At 42.4% G+C, this 19,426-nt stretch overlaps 1 protein-coding gene across 1 annotated transcript in view; it reads left to right on the forward strand.

The window, feature by feature from the left end:
* Nucleotides 1-19,426, forward strand: part of COL4A1 (collagen type IV alpha 1 chain) — a 156,769-nt gene that overhangs the window by 115,130 nt on the left and 22,213 nt on the right. The window contains exons 23-40 of the mRNA XM_004447022.5: nt 369-452; nt 988-1,058; nt 6,051-6,242; nt 6,818-6,986; nt 9,813-9,905; nt 9,993-10,097; nt 12,048-12,145; nt 13,105-13,255; nt 13,447-13,560; nt 14,264-14,431; nt 14,562-14,651; nt 15,841-15,993; nt 16,188-16,286; nt 16,398-16,487; nt 17,116-17,255; nt 17,727-17,853; nt 17,938-18,018; nt 18,272-18,370. Of these exons, the coding sequence (XP_004447079.2) occupies nt 369-452; nt 988-1,058; nt 6,051-6,242; nt 6,818-6,986; nt 9,813-9,905; nt 9,993-10,097; nt 12,048-12,145; nt 13,105-13,255; nt 13,447-13,560; nt 14,264-14,431; nt 14,562-14,651; nt 15,841-15,993; nt 16,188-16,286; nt 16,398-16,487; nt 17,116-17,255; nt 17,727-17,853; nt 17,938-18,018; nt 18,272-18,370 (2,124 nt within the window). The remainder of the gene's footprint in view (nt 1-368; nt 453-987; nt 1,059-6,050; nt 6,243-6,817; nt 6,987-9,812; nt 9,906-9,992; nt 10,098-12,047; nt 12,146-13,104; nt 13,256-13,446; nt 13,561-14,263; nt 14,432-14,561; nt 14,652-15,840; nt 15,994-16,187; nt 16,287-16,397; nt 16,488-17,115; nt 17,256-17,726; nt 17,854-17,937; nt 18,019-18,271; nt 18,371-19,426) is intronic.

Raw genomic sequence — 19,426 nt, forward strand, 5'->3', positions numbered from 1 at the left:
AAATATTTTCAGGCTGATAGGCAAACTTGATGTTCACTTTTTAGTGAGACAGCCCCTGTCCTTTTCAGGGTGGAAATGCTAGAATTCATGAAAAAGTACAAAAAGATGTAACGTGTGCTGGAGGCAGCAGCACCTTCAGTGACCTGCCTGTTCCCAAAAGAAAGAAAGGCGCACACAGCAGACTGTGAAGTTTCAACTCATTAGCAAATGGGGCCATTTGGAGGAGGCAATGGATAATTGAGCAAACATAAGTCTAAATATAACACTATTAGTGTCAAAGCCACTTTGCCGCCTTCTATTTCTGCCAACACACCGCAGAGACTTTGATTCATACTTTACATGTAAATACCTCTGTGTTTCCTTTTTAGGTCAAAAAGGAGATAGTTGTGTCTTCTGTGATTCAGAAGGACTCCGTGGGCCTCCAGGGCCTCAGGGTCCCCATGGAGAAATCGGTAAGCCTCAAAATGTGAGAAGCATTTTGTCAGGATTTACCTCAGTGGGTCGGCACCTTTGCAGTGAAATGTATCTTCCTCCATTGAGAGACCTGATTTTCTGTATTTGAAACTGAAAACTAATAATGAGGATTTTAAGCCATACTTTCAGGATTTATTCACGTTGTTGAAAATTATCAAGATGGCCTATCATTTCAGCATTGTAAAGATTTCCTAATAAAACGGTGGAAGCATAGTGGTTTTTACCCAGCTCCACAAATTCAGTTCTCTTGAATGAAGTTAATGAAACGTTTTTCTTGAAATGGCTGCTTGCCTTAATCAGGGCTATTTGTAGGCAATTCGGGTTACTTTTTCCCGTTCTGGGCCCATTTTGGGCATTTTAGTTCTTAGGCTCTTGAGATGCCTCAAACAACATCCATCCACTTTATACAGAGGTCTTTATACTTTTGGATTATGAAAGGGTTTTAAGTTACTAGGGAATCATTTTATGAGTGATCTGCTGTAACCATCCCCCCCTCCTTTGTCCTTATGAAAGGTTTTCCGGGACAGCCAGGGGCCAAAGGAGACAGAGGTCTACCTGGAAGGGATGGTCTTGAAGGAGTACCTGTAAGTAACCCTGCTTGAATTCATGTGCATATTAGAAATTGCCACCCAACAAATACCAAGTTTTGTTATTTTTGTGTTGTTTTTTGCATTTATGCAAATACACTCTCTCCCTTTTTTTAGGAACTGGTAAAGTATTATTTTGCCACTCAGTCACAGGCAGGAATTACAATCTTTGACCCTAGTCGCTCATTCTTGTGGAGCATTGAGAATGAGCAGGACTGTTGAATCCAGACTCTGCATCTCAATTACTTTTTTTCTCACCTGGTGAGAATTGAGTTGCTGCTCCCCTGAGTTCAGGTGCTGCCAAATGGTAGTATTGCCGTCCCCCAGGGTCTCTATGATTTCTTAAAGCAATTGGTGCCATCGAGAGTCCCCTCCCAGAAACTACAATTGCTGTCTTACTTCATTACCATTGTTCTCAAAAGGTAGCCTCACATCAGGTGATCTAAAAACTTGCTAGGTGAATAGGTTCAGCACCAACAATTTATTCTGCAAGAATGAGGTAAACAGACCTGTTGCCTCCAGGGATATGAAATATTTTTTTTTCATTCTTCATTTTAGAGATCTGTGTTTGGAAAATTCCTATCACGAACATCTCTTATAGGCATGTTTTTTGGAATCTATAAATGAACTCCCAGTCATCTCCGCATGAAATCTTCCAGTTAAACAAAACACCAACTCCATAACTTCTCTAGTGAGTTTTAAAAGAAGCCATTAGATGGAGGAGAATAATAATAATTTTAAATATTGACGGAAATGATTTTATTGCAGATAATAATCGCTATTTCCAAGACTTTAAAAATTTACAGCATTGTTCCCCATCCTCACATTTTCTTTGTTCTTCTAAGCTTTGTTAGCATTAACTCATTTCTACAATTCTTTTCATTCCTTATTTTCTTTAGGTCAAAAATCAAGTGTCAAGTCTTTGGTGATAGCCATTTCTGATGTAACCCTTTAAAACGTTTAAAGGTTTTTCCCAGGGTTATTTTTTCCCCAGTGCTGCTACCCAGGATGTTCCCCTGTTTGGCAGGGGCTCTTTCAGTCTCCAACCTGAAGTTTCTGTAAGGGAAGGCCAGGGCAAAAGTTACTTGAAACAGGAGTGGAACAGCTAGAATTCAGAAGTAGTTTTCTCCTTTTGAAGTTGGATCTTGGACTTGTGCTTTCCAGAACTTCACTGCTGCCTGGGGAGCTGAGTTAGACGTTGCAATTGTTTTAAATATTTCAAAATAAATTAGAAGTTCAAATAACTGGGAAGCCCTGGCTGCAAGGAGGATCAAAGACAGAAGAACTTTGAAGGAAGCAGAAAAGGGTGCTTTTAGCCTCTGTCAGCCTTTATATATATTTATATATCAACTTGGATTTCCTGGTATACTACCTAGCCCCTAAACCTGGTAAAAATGGAAAAGAGGAGATAAAAAGGATGGTTGAGGAGAAAATCAAGGAAAAGAAGGAAATAAAGAAAATATATAATTTAAAATTCTTATCAACAGGCTTCTCCATCAGGAGTGCCATTCATTCCATAGATGGAAAAAAAGTTTCTAAAAATGAATTCATGAGTAAATAATCGAATAGAGAAGACAGTGTTTTTCCTTGTATTTGGAAATATGGTTTAACCAGCCCAAAATGTGCTCTTCTCATTTTGAATTTGAGTGGAGACTAAAAGAGACACCCACCAAGCAGACAAATACTCTGAGTAGAAGATTAAAATTATAAAGGGTAGAAACACTCTGAATTTTCTTGATTTAAATCACATTTCTGTGACATTTCCTTTTGAAAGCTGAGTGTTTGATTTTGGGAAAGGGATTCCATATACCAAAGGACTTGCTTTCTGAGTGAGATGATGAAGCACAGTTGGTTTGAGAAAGTTTCCTGATTACTGGAAGTGGTTAATTAAAGTGTACTCCTCCTGACTTTTCCCACAGTGGCACCACTTTTAGAAGGAGACAGTATTTTTGTAGGATCATATCTAATTTAGGTAGCAGGGCAATATTTGATTCCTCAGTATTTATCTTAAAAGATGTGTATCAAAGGGCATTTGAATAACTTAGGATCAAGAGGTTCTATGGGAAAAAACCTCTATGAGATGTCTGAGGGTCACAAATATTACTTTAAAAAAAAAATTTGGATTTCTCCCTTAAATAGAATGGTGGCTGGTAAGGTAGTACTAAAATTTAAAAATGAGATTTTCTCATCATGTGATCATAGTATTGCAAAACTTTTTTATTTCTAGGCTGTGAATAATCACCATAAAATAATATAATGATGGTTCCAGGTTGAGAAAAGTGTATGTTGGTCGTAGTTTCTTACATTGGCATTAATTCCTATTGGTACACATTGCCAATTCAGCCTATACTTTCTTCAGTGTCTTCTCTGATTCAGCTATTAAGGGCACAAAACTAGGAAGCCCTGATCCCTGCCCTCAAAGACCTTACAGACTGGTGGAAAGACAAACATGCAAGTAAATGAAGTGGAATAATTTCTATAATGAGGTTTATGCAAAATACCATGGCAACACAGGAGAATGTCCTGTGCATATCAGGAAAGGCTTCACAGAGGAGAGTCTAATTTTAGCTGGGATTTAAGGATATTTGGGAGCTAAAATTAACTCAAGAGATAAAGCTGAAAAAAAGCCCCACACCCTTTAATAACTTCAAAAAGCAATATTATGTGCTCATTAATATATATCTGAACTAATGAATTTTCCATGACTCTCTGTTAAACTTTCTGACAGGTGGCTGGTAGAAATAATTTGTTCCCACTCTTGGGACCACAGTAAATAGAGTGGGCTTCCTCCACCTGTTTTGAATAAATCTAAGTGAAGTGTCCTTTTTTTTTTAAGATTTATTTTCTTTATTTCTCTCCCCTTTCCCCCATTGTCTGCTCTCTGTGTCCATTTGCTGTGTGTTCTTCTGCGCCTGCTTGCATTATCTGGTGGCACTGGGAAACTGTGTCTCTTTTTTGTTGCATCATTTTGCTGCGCCAGCTCTCTGTGAGTGCGGCGCCCTCCTGAGGGGATGTGCTTTTTTCTCACTGGGTGGCTCTCCTTGTGGGGTGCACGCCTTGCACGTGGGGCGCCCCAGCATAGGGGTGCCCCTGTGTGGCACGGCATTCCTTATGCATGGCAGCACTGCGCATGGGCCATCTTAGCAGTCAGGGTCAAGAGGCCCTGGGGATCAAACCCTGAACCCTCCATATGATAGATGGATGCGCTCCCTCCTGTGTTATATAAGAGGCAGTTTTAGCTCGGGGCCAGCTCATACCAACTGTCATCCTGTCCAGTAGAACTTTCTGCAGTGATGAAAATTGTCTATGTTTGTATTATCCAGTTAGGTAGTCCCTGCCCACATGTGGCTACTGAGTGCTTGAAAGGTGGCTGTGAGTGACCAAGGAGCTGAATTTTTTCTTTTACTTCATTTAAATCTTGAATGGTATTGAAAAGTGGGGTGAGTGCATACTTCTGAAAGTCTGCTGGATGGTGCTGGGTTTGCATCCAGGGTTTCTCCCCTCTGCGTTTAGCAGAGAACAACTTCCCATTCATTAGCCTAGCTTGTTTTAGTTCTTTAAGAGACAATATGGATAGGAAAATAAGTCAGCCCCATCTGGGTTAGTCCCACATTTGCTATTGGCTTGACTTTGGCAGGACATTTAATCTCTCCAAGTCCTCAGTCTCTACACTTGACTAATGAGCTGGTTTTTCTAGATAATAACCAACTTTCTTTAGTGCTCATACTGTATGGCAGACCTTACAGCCAAAATATATATGTTTGGATCCCAGCTCCAGCATATATACTGCTGTGTAGTCTTGGATAAATCTGTTATCCTCTCTGTGTTTCACTTTCCTCATCTGCTAAATGGTAGTTAATATACTTTGCTTGACTGGTTGTATTAAGGCTTTGAGATGATATATAGAGAGCATATATATATATATATATATATATATATATACACACACAAAGGATCATGTAACATAGTAGCCAAGTCATAAATATTTGTCATTTTTTTAATCTAAAAATTGGTCTCCTGTTCCTTCTTTTGAGAAGTTATATATGTACATCCACAGAGGTGCATATATGTGTGTGAGTCCCATGTATATCCAAGAACCTTTTGAGAGGGAGTTTATGAAAAGGGATTCAAATGAAATGAATTGTGCAAGAGTTTAAATTCTGCCAAGTCAGCAGAAAGGCTGAAGATATTTGCTTTTAAGGCCAAAGAGATCAAGTAATTGAGAAAATTTTTGAAAACTCTTGCAATTTTCCTTGTGAATCCTGACTCTCAGAATGCCTCTAGGGTGTGGGCATTCCTTGCAGATTTAACTTTCCAGGATCTGAAAAATGTTCTAATGTGTACCTCCTGGGAAAGTTAATTCTATTCTGCTGACTGCTCAAAATAACTAATTATAGAGCTGGCAAATGCTCACTTCCTAGTGCTTCCTCTTTCACTGGTGCCCTGGAAGTCCTTATCTCTTCTGGAATAGGGGGTGGAGCGTGAAAGGAAACCGGTGCTATTTCAAGGAATGGCAAGACTTAGGAAAAACATGACTTTCCCACCTGCATTGATTCCAACCACCACCTGCACCCAGAAGCCATTTCTCTGGTTTCTGGACCCTGGGAATTGCACAGTCAGCATCTCTCCAAGGAAGTCTGTCTTGCCTTTCCCTTCCATCTGTTGCTAAAATGGTCTTGTGAATGTTTAACTGTTGTAAGGGGAAAGAAGGTTATGTGAGTGCTATTCCAACTGCCATATTACTTATTACTCCCCTTCCCCCATCCTGGCCTCTGGAAAGCCTAATAAGGACGTTTCTAAAGAGTATTTTCTACAAGGTCAAATCAGGGCTCTGTCACAGGGCTTTGTCATTTTTCTGGAAGATGAATGATGAGATTGAATCACAATGCCATTTTTCAAGAAGGTGGCATCACAGTTCCGTGTCTCCAGTCAAGCTGATCGGTTACATGGCTGAATGTACTCTAACATCACAACGCTTTGTTGTCGTAGGGGCCACAAGGAACACCAGGGCTGATGGGTCGGCCAGGAGCCAAGGGAGAGCCTGGCGAGATTTACTTTGACGTGAGACTCAAAGGTGACAAAGGAGACCCAGGTTTTCCAGGACAACCTGGTATTCCAGGCAGAGCAGGGTCCCCTGGAAGAGATGGCCATCCGGGTCTTCCTGGCCCCAAAGGCTCACCGGTATGTTTATTTTCATACTTTGGAATTTCCATAATCTACAAAAGGACCTGTGAAAAGAAAGGAATAATTTCATCCTATCCTCGTATTTTCAGGAAACCATTTGGGTGGTGATTGTCATAAATGAATTTGTTTCATGGGTAATGAGAAAACTTAAGTCTATGAACCTAAATGTTGACAGTGCTAACTTAAATAGTAGATGGCAGTAGATTGGAATCTGCTGATGTGTTTGTGAGAATTGAAAAGATTTTGGTACACTGGCTGGGAGAGGCTGTTTAAAGCTAATAGTGTAAAAGTAATCATTTACAAGAAGATTCAAGATATAAATATCTCGTTCTTTGAAGTGCCTCCTTATGTGGGGTAAATGAGGGAGAATCATTGCTAGGCTTGGAGAAAAGAATGCTGATTTATTTTATGAACTGCAGATTGACCTTTGTGGGTGGGTTGACGAAGTAACTAAATAGTGTAAGCCAGTTGAACTCTGGTACAAATTTACTACAGATGGCTGAAAAATGTGACCTGGACAGGAGTGGTTGGTATGTCAGCTGAAGACGTTTCTTTTTATTTTGTCACTTCAGGGTTCGATAGGATTTAAAGGAGAACGTGGCCCCCCTGGAGGAGTTGGATTCCCCGGAAGTCGTGGTGACATCGGCCCTCCTGGCCCACCAGGATTTGGTCCTATTGGCCCAATTGGTGACAAAGGACAAGCAGGTTTTCCTGGAAACCCTGGAAACCCAGGGCTCCCAGGTAAGGCCCGAGAACTCTTAAGGTGCAACCCGTGGAATCCTGGCCTCTGAAGGCAGGGACGTGGGTTTGAGTTCAGTCTTTCAGGAAGCGGGGTGTGACCTTGGCAAGCCCTTCTTTAGCCTTTCTGCGCCTCCATTTATTCACAATTAAAATGGACCGGATGATCTGTAGGCCTGCTAAAAAGTCTTTGAATGTGTAGGTGATTTTCCTATACAGAAGTGTATGATATTTAGCAGTAAAAGTCAGTCTTTTATGTAGAGGCAATACCAACTTAAACAATTTTTTTTTCCCTTTTAGCTCTTTTCTGTTATACCTTGATGAACAGTCAGTATTGACTTTTTTTTAAAGATTTGTTTATTTTATTTCTCTCCCCTCCCCCCGCCCCGCCCCAGTTGTCTGTTCTCTGTGTCTATTTGCTGCGAGTACTTCTTTGTCCGCTTCTGCTGTTGTCAGCGGCACGGGAATCTGTGTCTCTTTTTGTTGCCTCATCTTGTTGTGTCAGCTCTCCGTGTGTGCAGTGCCATTCCTGGGCAGACTGCACTTTCTTTTGCTCTGGGCGGCTCTCCTTATGGGGTGCACTCCTTGCTTGTGGAGCTCCTCTACGCGGGGGACACCCCTGCGTGGCACAGCACTCCTTGTGCGCATCAGCACTGCGCGTGGGCCAGCTCCATATGGGTCAAGGAGACCAGGGGTTTGAACTGCAGCCCTCCCATGTGGTAGACGGATGCCCTAACCACTGGGCCAAGTCCGCTTCCCAGTATTGGCTTTTGTGTGCCTTTAGACATGTAGTCTCACCCTCTTCACTGGATATGGAGATGACTATTGACTAATTCCAGAGCAGTTTCAAATGCATTTAATTCCATTTTGGCTTCAGTCACTTACTATTAAGTAGATGCCAAACAGTGTGCCAAACACTGTGCTGAATGTTGGCAAGAGAGTAGCAAACAAGACAGACGCTTACAGTCAGGTGGTTTGTGAGACAATTTTAGGGCAAAGGTTTCCATTATCATTCTCTATTCTCCATAACTTGATTATTTTTAGGGGCGTAAGTGGAAAAAAAGTGTAGCCTTATGCCTTGCACACAGTAGACACTGAATAATTTTTTAATTGAATGTGATTCAGAATGGAGATGGAATGCATGTATTACTCTAGACAATTCTGGATTGAACGTGTAGTGACAAGCAGAGGTAGGACTAGCTTGGATGTAGATGAAAGAAGGAAGCTACATTCCTCGGAAGCAGAAAAAGGTTGTAAAAGTGAATGACAGGATTTTAGGTGATTAAAATAGTAATTAGTAACTTGATAAACACAGTAGCTGGATAGTAAAAAATAATTATGTATTGTCTTTGTTTATTATTAAATAATTGTTGGATAACAAGAACTGTGTAGGATCAATTACAGTATTTTCTTGCACATAAATTTGCTACCAATTATAAATCTAGCCCGAGTTTATTAATTCCTATCCCTATTAGGTACTATTACTTCCTATCAAAATAGTGTAAAGCCTATAAGCATTTCAACAGTAAGAAATATTAGTCTTTCTTTGATGAAAGTCCAAGCACAGTATTCCATTGTGTCTGTTATCATCATTCTCATACTTTATATAGTAACTGAGCACTTAGCACCAAGATGTAACTCCACTGATAATTATTATTTGTTTAGCAAGAGTCCCAGAAATGCTTGTATTAATCTTTTAGGGGGTGGGGAAATACTGGGCTGGACTTAGAAAGACCTTCAGAGAGCTGGAAAAGGGATCTTTGATTACTTTTCCTCCTAAGTCCTGATTCCAAAATCAACAAATCAAATTTTCTGTGTTCTTCTAGAATCTGCAGAGCTGTAAAAAGGAATTAGCCTGTCTTTTTATCCAGAAGCAACCACCAGAAAAGTTAATTGGGGCACTTAGAGATAGATCTTGGCACTGGAGAGGAAGAAGATTCCTGAAGGAGAGATTAATGACAGTGCTGTTTATCAGTTGTCCACAGTCTGGAGTTGCTTGGCCATCCAGACCCCATAAGCTTTGGATTAGAAAGCTAAGCTTTTTGATCTGCCAGAGCTGAGTTTACCATGGTGATCACGTAAGCCCAGTTCCCAGAAATGTGACTTAGAGCAGATACGTGCTGGGGTCAGTCACTTGGCTTTTTCCATAGTCTGTAGCTACAGAATGTGTTGGATGTTACTAAATCTTTCAAATTCTTAGAAGGCAGGGGAAGATTCAGTGTGTACATTCTTTGAGGTGATCCTTTTGGTCATTTCTTAAAAGCTAAATCCTGACCCCCAGTGGATCCCTGAGGCAGTGTCTCCTGGTGGGCAAAGCTGGGTGAGCAGCAGGGGTGATTTTCCTTCCCTGTTTGACATAGTGCAGAACAATTCAGCTACTCTGTCACAGATTATATAAAATCACACATTTATCAGGCAACGAAGGCACTTCAATACCAAATGAACATATTTAGGTCAGCCTCAAAGAAACAGCATTACTACTGTCTGGTAATTTGAGAGAGAACAGGAAAAATGTTTTTGACTTTTTGAAACAGGCTAACTATGCAATGACATAGGCCCATCTCACTTTTTGTTAATGTAGAGTTTTCAGCTCTTCATGACTTTTATTTGGGACTGTGAAGGAATTCTTGTGTCTCGGGTCATTTTGGATATAAATTTGGGGGGAAATGAGTTATTCTCGCTGAAAGATTCTAGAAAAGCAAAAGGAAGAAATGAACAAATATAAATGGAGTCTTCTCTATCTAGGTGCACTAAAGTACCATTTTTAAAGGGGCTGTAAGAGGACAGGATATAGTAGCTCAGGCACTGTATGCCTCTTATTTTTCCCAGGTCCAAAGGGCGAAGCAGGAAAAGTCATGCCTTTACCAGGTCCTCCTGGAGCAGAAGGTCTTCCGGGTTCTCCAGGTTTCCAAGGACCCCAAGGTACTTCTTAGAAAGTTCGCCTAATGTAGATAAAACATGAAAATCCTCAGGTTTTTTTATGCTGACCATTTGTTGTTCTCACAACAGGCGACAGAGGTTTTCCTGGAACCCCAGGAAGGCCAGGAGTCCCGGGGGAGAAAGGCTCTGTGGGCCAGCCGGGAATTGGATTTCCAGGGCCTCCGGGCCCCAAAGGTACAGCTTCCGACTAACCTGCCTGTGAGCCGGCCCCTGGCTCGGGCCCTTGGCCAGCTGCGTCCCAGGGGTAGAGTCACTTCCCCGGCCAGTGGACAGCAATCGCCATAGTCTGTCCTTTAGCCCCTGCGTAGATTCCGTGAGAACGTGAGGCAATAGATATAAAATGCTGAGGGAGTTAGTGAACACGCTGTGAAGTGGACGCTTTCAAAAGAGCCTGTACAGTTTAGAGAACAATGATTTTGATCACTTCGTCCAGGGAGGGAAGTGTTGCTTCCCAGGGCAGTGGTTTGGGTTGGAAAGATGTTGCGTTTAGGATCATATAAGATGCCCAGGAGTACTGTCAACTGCTGCATTTGTTAAAAACCTGCCCTTAAAGGGGTTCTCTCCTCTCAGTGAATTAAAAATACAGTCCATCAGAACCCACACCAGGAAGGTTTGGGAGTCCAAGAGAATGCCGGGGTAGGGGGGAAGAGGGGGGAGGGTGTAGGCAAGTACAGGGCCTTGGGGCTTTGCTCTTACCAAAAAGGTCCCTGGGCTCTGGAGGGTCCTGAAGACCCACAGGGCATTGACATTTCATAACTGCCACTTCATTCTGAAAACTGTAAGTCAACAAGGAGGAAATTTTTTGTTTTGCGCTTTCTGAGGTCTACCTCTCCTTGAGGTGGACTCTGATTTATAGAATTGTCATTATGGAGATTGGTTCCAGGATGGAGAAGAAAGGGCACACCTTTCCCATTTGATCAGGCCTCCTGACTTCAATGCACAGGCCATTTGGCCAAGACTCAGGTGGAAATCGTTTCCTTTCTCCCAGGCTTCTTATCTAGAGATGCCACACCTCACCACTTCCATTGCCATGGACCTTTACACGCAGAGAGCAGGAGACAGCAGCCTTTTTCCTCTGAGCCCCAGAACACCCATCCGGGCAGGTGGCCACTTCTGCCAGGCTTAGAGGGCAGAAGACCCTTGATGTCTAAGAGGGACAAATGCCAAGGCCTTTTCCAAACCCTGTGTTCATGAGCATCACTGTATTCCATACGCGTAACATATCATTTCCATCGTAAAACCTGGAATTATATCTGATAAGGGTTGCCTTGAGTAGCAATCCTTTGCCCTACTAAAAAGTAAAGAACAGCATAGGTGCTGGGGGATACAGATGCTGGGCAGGCAGTTGGGTTCCCTCTGTACAGTGGCCCACGGCATGTGGGGCTCAGCATTGTGCTTAAGCAAAATTACCATTTACTACGTTTCACAGATCTCAGGATCAACCATGCAGAGTCTAAAGCAGTAGTCCTCAAACTTTGTTCCCTATCAGTACTGCCTGGATAGCTTTAAGAAAGCCCAATTACTTATTGCTTCAGAACCTCTGGGGGTAGACCCAGACACTTTTTCAGTCTCCCCAGGCAGTTCAGTGTGCGTGAAATCTAGTTTGAGACAAGGGGTCTAAAAAGCAGTGCTTCTCAAACTTCAGTGTGCCCACAAATCTCTTGGAAATCTTGTTAAAATTCAGCTTTGATTTAGTAAGTCTGGGCTGGCCCCTGAAATTCTGCACATCTAACAAGGTGATGACAATGCACTCTGAGCAGCAAGAGTCTAAACCACCATCCTTAGTCTGCAAATGCCAAGGTGATATTCCTTTGTTTTGCTTTGGTGTAGTAGATCAAGAAAAAGACGGTTGAAGAGAGTAGAAAGGATGGAGAATAAATGTGAGACAGAAAGAAAAAGGGGTCATGGGTGCTGCAAGTGGTTGTGTGGCACCAGCAGTTGCCCCAGGTAGCACTAGGGCACGCCTAGAGCCAGGTGGTCTCACCTTGCCTCTTAGAGCCCCCTAGAAAGGAGTCCTCTGATGTGGACCATCTCAAACCAGTTGAAGCACATTTGAGCAAATGTAAAAGAAGTGAAGAAAGTGGGGAATGATATTTTATTAATGACTGTGACTTTTCAAAACAGGTGTTGACGGCATTCCTGGAGATATGGGTCCTCCAGGGAATCCAGGTCGCCCAGGATTTAATGGCTTACCTGGCAATCCAGGTGTTCCGGGTCAAAAGGTGGGTACTGACAGATCTCTGGATCACTGGTTGTTTTTATTTTTCAATTCTTTTTATAAATTGGAGACATAAAATGTGGATTTCTTAACTTATGGGACTTGTTGGACCAGCATAATTTGTTTTTTAATGAAATAAAATGGGAAATACCAGAGTACATAGCATGTAGCAATTTTTTTTTGTATATCTGTGAATCATTTGTTTCAGTTTTATGTATGTATTATTGTATATGTTTATATTGGATCTCAATGTAAAATATGTAATGCTCACTAATGTATAAATTCTCCTTGTGTGAATAACATTTACAATGGACATCGGTGGAGCAGTATGAGTCTTTGTCCACATATTTGCTCTAAACAGCCTATTTTCAGTGCAAAAATAGAGGCTATTTTGAATAAGCCCTCGTTGGATCCTATAAAATACTATGCAAACCCCCTTCTTTCATAAAATAGTTTTAATATTTAATTTGATTTGAAAATTCATGTATGCAAAAAATCAAATAAATGGTGTCCTGTGCCAGTCCTGGAACATTCCAGCTCTTAGGAAGATGTCAGCTAATGGGTCATAAAGCATTATTTGGCATCTTGTCAGTTATTTATAGTCAGCTTTTCATCACAAACACAAGGCAGCTGAGCAGAGGGAAAAGAATAAGGACTTGGGCAACTGAAGACCTCGAGTGAAATCCTGTCTGGGTGACTTTGGATAAGTCATCCAAGCTTGTGGAGTCTTTGGTTTCCTCTGTTGTAAATAAAATTAATTAAACTGCCTACTTTTTGGGCTAGTGGTGAACTGGAAAGGAAATGATAAGTTGTGAAAAGGCTTCACAAACCGAAGCGCATTGGTTAGATGTTGTGTTTATTAAATGTGCCGACAGTCGTAGTTGACAGTCTTATGCTATTGGCTTGAGAAAACCATTAGCTTTGCCTAATTAATGTGCTTCTCTGTGTTTTGGGAAATTTAAGGGAGAGCCTGGAGTTGGTCTTCCAGGACTGAAAGGATTGCCAGGCCTTCCTGGTATTCCCGGCACTCCTGGGGAAAAGGGGAACATCGGTGGACCAGGCGTTCCCGGCGAACAGGGGGCATTTGGCCCCCCTGGGCTTCAGGGAATCCGAGGTAACTTTCTACACAAAGACTGGGGCAAGGACCGAGTCTGTTTGCTTATTCACACTCAGAGCACCCACCAGGTGTTCACTGAACGATAAAAATTCTCCAGCATTGCTTATGGTTTTCTGTTGTCGTGCTTATTGCGTAAGGGGGTAGTATGTGTTATGAAACAAATTGATGCACATTTTCTTCCCACCCAGGTGACCCAGGACCTCCTGGATTACAAGGTCCCAAGGGATCTCCAGGGGTTCCAGGCATAGGCCCCCCTGGAGTCATGGGCCCCCCTGGAGGGCAGGGACCACCAGGCTCAGCAGGTAATGCAACAGTCTTCTAGAATTATCTCTTCCCCAAAATCATGCTCATGATGGGATAGGAAACGTTGCTGGAGCCACAGTGGAGAGGAAGTTAGCATCATCTGAAATAAAAGGGGAACCATTCTAATTTGTGAAAAACTGTTTGACTAGGATTTAGGCCCCCCATCCCGTTCAGTTTTGCTCACTTGCCAAAGAGACCTCATTTTGTTGCATCTTCAATAACTTTTTTGCTTAATTCAAAATGATTCGAGTCTCTGTATTATTTTTCCTTAAGCAAGATGAATAGCTTGTGGATAATTTAAACTCATCAAGCCCATATCCAGAAGCTGCTTTGACCTACAAGAATAATCTCAGAATTAAATCAGTGGTGGTGAGGTAGAAAAGGATTATCAGTGAGGAATTGTTGAGGAAAAACTAGTTCTAGGTCTACAGACTGTGGCGAGGCCTTGGTTGATGGTGTTTAGAGGAGTAGATGATAACTCTTGAGGGCAGAAATGGAGGGGCTTTTGTCTCAGAGCCTTGCTTTCCTGTTGACTGCCTTGGAAATACCAGTATATGACAAGGTAGACTTCATTTCAGCCCCTCCGTGGGGGCAATATTATACACTTTCATGCAAAAAAAGGTAGTAGTTAAAATAAACACAGTGTTTGTAAACCATTCTTTAAATTCTGCTAAAACTTATTTTCACTTCATCTAACTTCAGGCCCTCCTGGAATAAAAGGAGAGAAGGGTTTCCCTGGATTCCCAGGACTGGATATGCCGGGCCCTAAAGGAGAGAAGGGATTTCAAGGACTTCCCGGTCTAACTGGACAGACAGGACCCCCTGGTCTTCCTGGACAACAGGGAACTCCTGGAATTCCAGGGTTTCCAGGTAAAAGATTTTGTGGACTTCTACCCCAATTCAATTAGGAGAAAAGCTGTAGAAGAAAAGATGGTCCTTCCTGTTTACCATCAAGATTCCACTGTGGGGAAATGTTCACAGTCCTTTGATTTGCCCACAGGTTCCAAAGGAGAAATGGGTGTCATGGGGACCCCTGGGCAGCCAGGCTCTCCTGGACTCGTGGGTGCTCCAGGATTACCAGGAGAAAAAGGTAGGAGAGCTGATAACTTCAAAAAAAATAAAAATTTCCATGCATTTTTTAGGAGGTACCAGGGGATTGAACCCAGAACCCTGAACATGGGAAGCAGATATTCAACCACTGAGCCATACCTGCTTCCCAATCCTATGCATTTTAAAAGTAGTTTTGTTGAGATGTATTCACATACCATACAATCCATCCCAGGTGTACAATCAGTGGCATTTTGTATAACCACAGAGTTGTGCATTCATCATCACCACCGTTAATTTTAGAACATTTTCATTTACTCCAAGGAGAAAAGCTCCATACCATTTAGCAGTCACCTCTCAATTCTATTCTTCCCCAGTTCTATATAATAGCTAGTCTAATTCTGTCTCTATAGATTTATTTATATTTAAACTTTATACAAATGGAATCATACTGTATAATCCTGTGTATTTTATCTCTTGATATCTCTTGAGTTATAGCTCATATTTTATTTTGAGGGATAGAAGAAAGAAGTTAAAAAGATCAAGCTGGTATCAGGAAGGCTTTCTTATTCCAGGAGAATTCATGATGAACAGTGGTTGTGGGACTGAAAAGCCGTGCTCTGCCAGGCAACTCTGAGAGGAGACAAGTTCTCCCTCTTGGCACAGTGGAAATTTTTTTTTTTTTTGAGAAATAGTGGCAGTCATGCGAGGGCACAGGAATTAAGTCCTCAGAATCAAATTAGCAACCTGGGCAACTTTACAAGTCTTAATTTTGATTTCTTATCTTCTGTATTTGAAATTGGTCCAAAGTAATTTTTTGAAGAGAGGAAATTGAAGTGAGCCCTGAAAATGTGCATTTGTTCCAGAGGACATGAGAATTCCCATTCTGTTATTTGGTAGTGTTGAGGGCCTCTGCAAATAGGAGCAATAAAAATATTTTAGGGAGGAGAGAAAATGTGAATGGTCTAAACTAATAAACTATGTTACATAGATTAGCATTAACAGCAAACAATGCCCTTTAGAACATGGCTTTATGGTTCATTTATCTTGGATCAGATTCTCCTGGGTAACTCACAAATGCACCATATAATGCCATTTTTAGACAAGCGATTAGTTCTTTTCTAACTTCTGAATCTGTGGTTTCTCCTAGCCAGAAAGTGACAGCATACTTGGCTGTTTCCTCAGGAACACTGGGCCAGGTGTCATTCAGTGGCTTTCTCTTTGCTCTCCAGGGGACCATGGCTTCCCAGGCTCCTCAGGACCCAGAGGCGACCCTGGCTACAAGGGAGATAAAGGGGATATTGGTCTCCCTGGCAAGCCCGGGTCAATGGATATAGTGGACATGGGCAGCATGAAGGGCCAGAAGGGAGACCAAGGAGAAAAAGGTAATAGTTCTTCAAATCTCATTTTAGAAAATGTGCAACTTGGAGGAAAGCTTTTAACAACAAAGGTAGAATGACATGCCTAACCAGATTTATTTACTTCCCCATCAATAATATCAAACTGACTTGGGCTTCTGCAATAGCTTGTCTTTTTCAGAGCCATGGGTCATCATTGTTTCTTTTTCTGTGATATGTAGGACAGGTTGGACCAACTGGTGATAAAGGGTCCAGAGGAGACCCTGGCACCCCAGGAATGCCTGGAAAGGATGGACAAGCAGGTCATCCTGGGCAACCAGGTAGGTGGGACATGGAACTCAGATTTGCCAACGTGGCAAGAGCTCATGCTCAGGGATGTGTTATCCAGAACCTTTTGTTATTCAGTGGTATTTTACTCTTTATTATTTTAGGACCGAAAGGTGATCCAGGTATAGGTGGAACCCCAGGTGCTCCAGGACTGCCTGGACCTAAAGGATCCGTTGGAGGAATGGGCATGCCAGGTAAGTTGGATTTAGAAGAGGAATTGTCCTTCTCACACAAAGCACATGAGGCCCTGGTGAGACAAGTGTGCAGAATGAAGTCTCATTGTACTAAGGAGAAAACAACCCCGGCTGTCTTTTATATTAATTCACCTAATTCTGTATGGACTTCCTGCCTAGTAATGGGTAATGTTTTGCTGACATTATGACCATTGCTAAAGAACTCACAAAATCTGCTCTGGATTATCTTCAAGTGACCCAGCCACTGGCTAATATCTCCCAAGGAGATGTTTGGTCCACCATTCAATTTTGCCAGCAGAAGAAATTCATACCTCTAAAGCCCTTTGACTTTAGTTCAGAAGAATCCTGTAGCCTCTTCTGCCCCAATTCTGAAATGGCATGATTTTTTTTTTTTTCTGCCATAAATATTTGCTCCAGTAATAGGAAACAGAAAGAGGAGGAACTTGAGAGTAAGTACAGAGTTTAGACTGCTCCAGATTGGAATGCTCCTATGGACTTGTATTAATATAGGAGAGAGAAAATTTGAGACAGCAGTCTCATTCTTGACCAGCTGCCAAGGAACTTTTTTTATTTTTAATATTAGTACTAGCTAACCACATGTTACAATTTCAATTGTTTGTGTTTATAGGAACACCTGGAGAAAAAGGTGTGCCTGGAATTCCAGGCCCACAGGGAGTCCCTGGCTTACCTGGAGAAAAAGGCACAAAAGGAGAGAAAGGGCAGGCAGGTCAGCCTGGCATCGGCATTCCTGGGCGGCCTGGTGAAAAGGTAACCACCTTCTCGCACAGAAATGTCCCCGTCCTTCTGTCTAAATGGAAATGATTCTGAAGAAATTTTTGATAAGCACCTCAGCACGTTGAATGAATCAGAACATAGCAGTTTGCCCCACATTCATGACAAGCGGCCTCTCCTCTACCCATCTATTCACTTCTTCCCCTCCCCACACCAAGGAAAAATTGAGAAATTTGATGAGAGGCTAGAGTCGCAAGCTATCACTGGAAGAAAGAAGAAAAGAACGTTGAGGAGGATTCATAGCAGATAGAAACAAAATGGTTGGCGATTTGCTTGCGGTTTCTAGTTTTGCCTCTCTTTCCAGAAGCGGCTCTCATCTTTCTGTTATGAATCTGGAAATGCAAAAGCAATTTCTTGCATCAAAAGTTTTACTGTTATCCACTCTAAGTCTATAGACACACATCCAGGGACAAATGTAAAATTAATATGCCCAATTATTGTTTACAGGGAGATCAAGGGATGGCAGGTTTTCCGGGAGGCCCTGGAGAGAAGGGAGAAAAAGGCAGCATCGGAATGCCAGGACTGCCTGGGTCTCCGGGCTCCAAAGGATTACCAGGGAGTATAGGCTATCCAGGTAGGTAGACTGGTGATGTGAATGTGGGGTTTAAAATAGATGAGAAATCACTCAGACTTAGGCATTTTGGTTTGGTTGTTTCAGGAAGCCCTGGGCTGCCTGGAGAGAAGGGTGACAAAGGACTCCCAGGATTGGATGGTAGCCCCGGAGTCAAAGGAGAAGCAGGTAGAGACTCCTCTTTAAAATGCAGACTGAGGGCAACATTGGGGAGAGTGGTCATTAGAACAGAGAATCTAAAAGCTCGAGGGAGCTTCTGTCCCAGATGGCGAATCCTTGGCCGAGAACGATGCTGCAGCCTGGGATCAGAGGCCGTCTGGTACCAGCGCTCCCCATTCAGGGAAGGAACTGAGCCTCAGGGCTTAGCTCATCAGCGGTGTGAAAGGTTCAGGGAAGGACTGAGGTGACTTTTCTCTTGCAGGTTTTCCTGGGCAGCCTGGTCCCATGGGCCCAGCTGGCCTGAAAGGGGAACCGGGTAGCGATGGCTTCCCAGGGTCAGCGGGAGAGAAGGGTGAACCAGGTATGTTCCCCATTTCCTTCCAGAATGAAACTCTCATTTGAAATTAACCTTATGCACTCCAGAGACTTACCTGCAATATAAGTGAACAAAGCTGGGTACAAAGTGGTGTCTATTCCATCCTTACACTTATTTAAAAACTGATGTGGATGTATGGAGCAAGGTGAGATGAGGAAATGAGAACATGGGGTTTATTCTACATATGCTTATGGGTGTCTGTCTACCTTTGAAACACTCTGAGCTCTCAGTTGTGAGTGAATGAGACACACATAAAACAGTTGCTGTGTAAGAATGCTGTAATTATAGATGATATCTTCTTTTCATTTCCCTGATTGTAGCTCTAACAATAAAAATAAACCATGCCCTTCTCTGCCTCGTCTTCCCCCTTTAGAGAATGATCCTGGGAATATTAGTTGGTTCTAGAATCTGTCCCTAGCACGAATGGAAGGGCTGCAATTTGGATAAAGTGCCCAGCTTCAAGCTCTGATGATGACAATCACATACGTAGTAATACTCTTAGGTGATACAAGAGAATGATGAATATGAAATTTGAAATGGGTGTGTTTTAGTTTCCTAGATGCTAAAATAAACACCATACAAAGTGTTAGCTTAAGAACAGGGAGTTACTGGCTCACAGTTTCAGATGCTAGAAGAGTCAGTATCTTCTGGCTGGCTGGCAGTCTCTGGGGTCCTTGGCTTTTCTATGACATGGCAATGCACACAGCAGCATCTTTTCCTTTCTCTTCTGGCTGCTGGCTTCTCCCCTTGGCTTCTCTCTCCATCTGACTTTATTTTGTTTATGAAAGATTCCAGTAATCCACATTAAAGGCTGTGGTTGGGCCACACTTTAGCTGCAGTAACTTCTGGAAAAGATTTTACTTACAGCAGGTCCACACCCATCAGAATGCAGACCAAGACCTAAAACAAGTCCATGCTGGGGTGCACAATTCAATCCACCACAGCAGGTTACCCCTGAGTGGAGGAGACAGAGGGAGGGAAACAACACTGGGAAGAACCCTAAGGTGGCTTTCTATTTAGTGTTGACCTTTTTCTTAAGCT

Source organism: Dasypus novemcinctus, chromosome 15 (genome assembly GCF_030445035.2).
Source record: "Dasypus novemcinctus isolate mDasNov1 chromosome 15, mDasNov1.1.hap2, whole genome shotgun sequence".
Lineage (NCBI taxonomy): Eukaryota > Metazoa > Chordata > Mammalia > Cingulata > Dasypodidae > Dasypus > Dasypus novemcinctus.